We start from the raw sequence: 5,330 nt of genomic DNA, 5'->3' as shown, positions 1-5,330 counted from the left end.
AGTAATAATACCGAGATAACACCTGGTTGCTGTGGAAGACAGTTAAATTTGCCTTCAAAAAATAAAGGAAGGATTTTATCATGAGACTTAGGTCAAACATATGCATGACAGTATATACTTAGCTGAAGGACTGTCTTGTGATGAATCAAAGTAGATTGCTTAATGATGTTTTTTCAGACTCTACACATCTGTCAGTGTTTACACCCTTTACCAGAGGGATTTCACTTTATGGAATGATAAATAAATTTCCCTTGTGTTTTCTGTTTTTCCCCTCACCACACCCCTTAGTTCTGAGAGGACAGCGTGCATGTACTGTGTCATTAACTTTGCTAAGACAACTAAGAGGATAAAGCACTACTGAACACAAGCGTCTCTTCCTGCCTTCTATTCACATTTTAATCTATGGCTATATTTGAAGAAAAGCTTCTCAAAAGGTAAGGAATTAAGAATCCATCCAACTACAATGAAGTCAATGGGAGTTTTGCAATTGACTTAAACAGAAAGATCAGGCATCGAGGAAATTTAAATGAATAAATATGAATAGGTAAAAATAAATTCTATACTATAGCAGAGGAGAATATTTTCAATTATAAAATATTTTTGCTCCTAGTTTACCTATTTCAAAATGCCATTGAAAGCTGTAGTTACAACAGATATTTTGCTATGTTCTATTATTTACTTCCTAGTTACGTACACATTTTTAGTCTACTGATGGACATAATGCAACACTTTGGAATTATTGTACTCTCACTCATGTTGACTTTAATTCTCTTTTTCAGAAAGATTTAAAAAGTGAAGAGCTTGACCAACCAGTGCCACACCATCACCATTGGTATACAAACGCAATCACTAAAAAGTTCCAGAGTAACAGCCGTGTTAGTCTGTATTCGCAAAAAGAAAAGGAGTACATGCAGCACCTTAGAGACTAACCAATTTATTTGAGCATGAGCTTTCGTGAGCTACAGCTCACTTCATCGGATGCATACAGCTTCCACAGTATGCATCCGATGAAGTGAGCTGTAGCTCACGAAAGCTCATGCTCAAATAAATTGGTTAGTCTCTAAGGTGCCACAAGTACTCCTTTTCTTTTTACTAAAAAGTTCAGAGTAGTTAACAACAAAAGCACAACATGACTTCAGCGCTTCTTCAGACTGAAGAAACACAATATTGCTTTGAGAATATTAATGGATCCTGCTATAAAACATCGTGGTCTTCTGGAATCCGCATAACTTTGTACGTTGTGCTTAGTTTTCTGACAATTCTTACACTAGGTGGTAACCTAATGGTAATGATTTCAATTGCTTATTTCAAACAGCTTCACTCTCCTACAAATATTTTGCTTGCCTCCTTGGCATGTGCTGATTTTTGTTTGGGTCTGACTGTGCTGCCCTTCAGCAGTATAAGATCTGTCGAAACATGCTGGTATTTTGGGGAAACATTCTGTAGATTCCATAGTTCTTTAGAAGTAACTTTTTGTTATTCATCAATATTTCACTTATGTTTCATCTCTGTTGATCGCTACGTTGCTGTTACTGATCCTTTAATTTACCCTCTCAAGTTCACAGTGACAGTTTCAGGCATATTCATAGCTGTTGCCTGGACATTTTCGTTAGTATTCAGTTTTTCGGTTGTCTTCACTGGGGCTAATGACAAAGGGATACAAGAGTTAATAAATGCCCTCTCCTGTGTAGGCAGCTGTCAGATTCTCTTTAACAAAACATGGGTGGTTGTAACCTCTCTCCTTTATCTAATACCTTTTTTTACAACAATAGTACTTTACAGCAAGATCTTTGCTGTGGCTAAACGACAAGCTAGAATGATAGAGATGAAGAGCAACAACAGCCAGTCGTCTGAAACTTACAGTGACAGAGTTAGCAGAAGAGAGAGGAAAGCTGCTAAAACCATTGGTATTGCTGTGATTGCTTTTGTGGTATTTTGGTTACCTTATTCTATAACTGTAATAACTGATGCTTTTTTTAACTTCATAACACCACCCCTTCTCTTTGACATTGTGGTTTGGTTCACTTATTCCAACTCTGCCGTTAATCCTTTGATTTACTCTGTCTTTTATCCTTGGTTTCGAAAAGCAATGAAAGTGATTGTGAGCTGTAAAATGCTCCGGCTTGATTGTTCAACGATGAATTTATTTCCAAACTGAAAACCTGTCCGATTCTGCATACAGCTGCTCACTTCACATTTCTCAGGCATTCCCCTCTTCATAAAATCTGGCTGTGTATTTCTTTTTCTGAATAAAATATTGTCATCTTGAATTTATACTTTGTATAACTTTTATCATTGTGAAAAACTGATTTATCACATGATATCAAGACAATTTATTTACATATACTGTTAATTTAATACTAGATTATGGTATGAAACAATAATAGAGCAATGTCCATTGGTTGGAATTGTGAAACTGAGAAGATAAAAGAAAAGGAGGACTTGTGGCACCTTAGAGACTAACAAATTTATTTGAGCATAAGCTTTTGTCAGCTACAGCTCACTTCATTGAATGGCCCTCCAGAATTAAACAAAGGCAAAAAAAGAAAGATCAAAAATTAGTTTTTCAGTGAAATTCATCTCTGTTCGTTAGGAAGTACTAACAATAGTGAGAAACAGAAATGATTTCCCATCCCTTTAAAACCTATATGACATCTTTCTTTTACCAAATAAATAGTATAAATACTAATATTTTATACATATATATTACTGTCAGCCTATGGGAGTTCAAATTCTTTACTAATGAATTAAGTCCCCCAACACGCATATGTAATAGATATTATTATCCTCATTTAATGAATAAGAACATTGAAATTCAGAGGGAGATAGAAGTTTAACTCCCTTAGTCTCCTTTGAAAACCCCAACCAAAGATATCAAGGATCCAATCCTGCTACTTTTTAAATTGGTGGCCAAACTCCCTTGACTTTTAACGGGAGCAAGAATAAGCTGGAACTGACTTGACCATATTCACATAGGAAATGTCCAGCTCTGTGCTTTAACCACAAGACCAATCTTTCTCTCTGGGAAGTATTGAGTTGAAATAAGACTCTTTCATGTGCACAAAGGTTCCTCACACAAGGGAGTTATAAAATAATAAAAACAAAGTAATAAAAGAAACTAAAAGAACACGATAAACTAAGGTGAAATCCAGATACCAGTGAAGTCAAGGATAAAACTCCCCTTGAGGTCAACAGGACCAAGATTTTACCCCTGCTGTTTTGAGAGAAAACTGTCCTTTCCATTACAGGAGAAAATCCAGTCACAACAGTCTTCTGTGTCACAGCAACATTCTATACTTGAAAGTTATTTCGGTTTAAAGTAAGGTGTGAATTTAAAGCGCAATAGCTAGTTACTCTGCCTTATCAATTCCAGTTAATTTCCCATGTAGCCAAGCCCTAAGATATTTCCCATTGGCAGCAAGGGATCTGGATTTCAAACACTGGCTACAGAAGCCCTGGACAGGCCTGTTGTGAATGAAAAAGATTTGTTAATTTGTAATATTGTCGTATAATAACAGTAAAGTGCTTATTATCTCGTTTGCTAAATTGTAAGTGAAGTAGGAGCATGCCATTGACGTTACTGTAGTAGGCAAGTTATCTATGTATCACATGAACTAACTGGATTTTGTTAATAAAATCTAACAGTTTAATTTACAAATTCCAAAAATAACTTTTTTTAATTCAACAAACCAAAGGATGGGCAAGATGCAGAGGATGAAGGATACTTGTGCACGGACTTGATAATGTAGTGTGGGATTTTTGAAAGCACCCAGCACTGGCCTAATTCTGCCCCTGTTGAATATTAAGTCCCACTCCAAATAGTAGGCAAAACACTATGGAGTGTAAATTTGTTTAAGTGGTTTTGCAATACATGTAATTACTGTAGCTTGTAAACTGTGTAGGCCAGGGACCATCTTCCACCATATGTTTATACAGACCCTAGCACACTGAGGGCTGAGTTTTCATTAGGCACTACTTTAAAACAAACAAATAAATAAATAAATAAATGCATATAATAATAAAATATTGTTATTCATTCAGATGAACCACACGAATAAAAACTGCCTTGGAAACATCTGCTATACAGTTTGTCATTTCATGCATTTATCATTAGTTTTATTGTTCAGAACTGAAGATAAAAGAAGCGTAAATCAAATGTTTGATATTAGAGGATAAAATACACAAGGCTCTCTATACCATTTAAGCTCTATAAAGAAGGTGTTCAATAAGAATGTGTGCAGATGGCTGTGAACCATATGTACTACCTTACAGCTGGCAGGAGACTGTGGAATGGGGGGAGGTGCAAGGAGATGGGCCACACGCCTTTGTATGATACTGCAGTGCTCATGGGCCAATGGCAGCCCTCCTTGGAGAAGGGGGCTGCGACTGATCAATCCTAAGACCTGTAACAGGCACTCAACAGAGTTTTATACTGCAGAATGTTCAGTGAAACTTTACACGACCAGCCTGCACAATAAGGTCTGATCAGTTCAAAAGCACATTACTGTCTTTCCAGTTCACTTTCAGAACACCGTACACTGTATGGAACACTCATTCTCTTTTCAGGTGCGGGGAAAGACACATCTCTTTGTGAAGCCTTTCCCAAAATAAGGAGGAATACAGAACGGCCGGGGGTCTGAATTTCAGAGTTGCTGAGTACCCATACATTCCATTGACTTCAAAAAGAATTTTGGGGACCAGTACCTCTGAAAAATCAGTCCCCCGTCCTTGTTTTTCCTCTCATTCCCCTTAGTTTTCCTCTGCCGAATATGGGCACATGAAACATGATTTTGCCTCAAGAGGAGTAGAGAAGATGGTTCAGAATATGATGGTTACGTAACCCTGAACTGAGCACCCTAATGTTACAAGGATGGAAGCTCTAGAAATAAATAAATGAGACAGTCTGACAGATAATATTGCACAGAGCATTTCTTTTTCCCCTCTCTTGGGGCAATTTGGTCTGTTTTGTGATCTCCCTCTCTTCCCATCATGTAACATCCTTGTGGCAACAGCAACAATTGCTTACAAGGAATAATAATATTAGGTAAATATTTAATATATTTTTATCTATCTTGTAATGTAAAATAGCTGCTGAAGATAAGGAGGAGAAGTCAGCACCATGTGCCCACCGGGAAGATCTGCATGGACCACTGATAGCCAGCAAACCACAGTTTGGGAACTCCTGCTTTCATAGGCATCACACACTACCATCAGAAGACATGAAATGTAGACAGAGTTGTCCATATGCTGTGAATCAAAGTAAACTGTCGCCCAGGTTCAAGACAAAGTGTCTTCTCTGAAAAGGACATTTTTGATCACAAATACAAATG

At 37.1% G+C, this 5,330-nt stretch overlaps 1 protein-coding gene across 1 annotated transcript; it reads left to right on the top strand.

Moving 5' to 3' along the window:
* The first annotated feature begins 1,129 nt into the window (after window positions 1-1,129).
* LOC102943642 (trace amine-associated receptor 7a-like) lies at window positions 1,130-2,224 on the top strand. The gene has a single exon (XM_007062255.3). The coding sequence runs from the start codon at window positions 1,130-1,132 to the stop codon at window positions 2,156-2,158; it is 1,029 nt and encodes a 342-aa protein (XP_007062317.1). The 3' UTR covers window positions 2,159-2,224.
* Window positions 2,225-5,330: the final 3,106 nt, after the last annotated feature.

The sequence above is a fragment of the Chelonia mydas genome, chromosome 3 (genome assembly GCF_015237465.2).
Source record: "Chelonia mydas isolate rCheMyd1 chromosome 3, rCheMyd1.pri.v2, whole genome shotgun sequence".
NCBI lineage: Eukaryota > Metazoa > Chordata > Testudines > Cheloniidae > Chelonia > Chelonia mydas.
The sequence above is the reverse complement of the archived record's forward strand: the minus strand, read 5'-3'. Positions and strand labels throughout refer to the sequence as shown.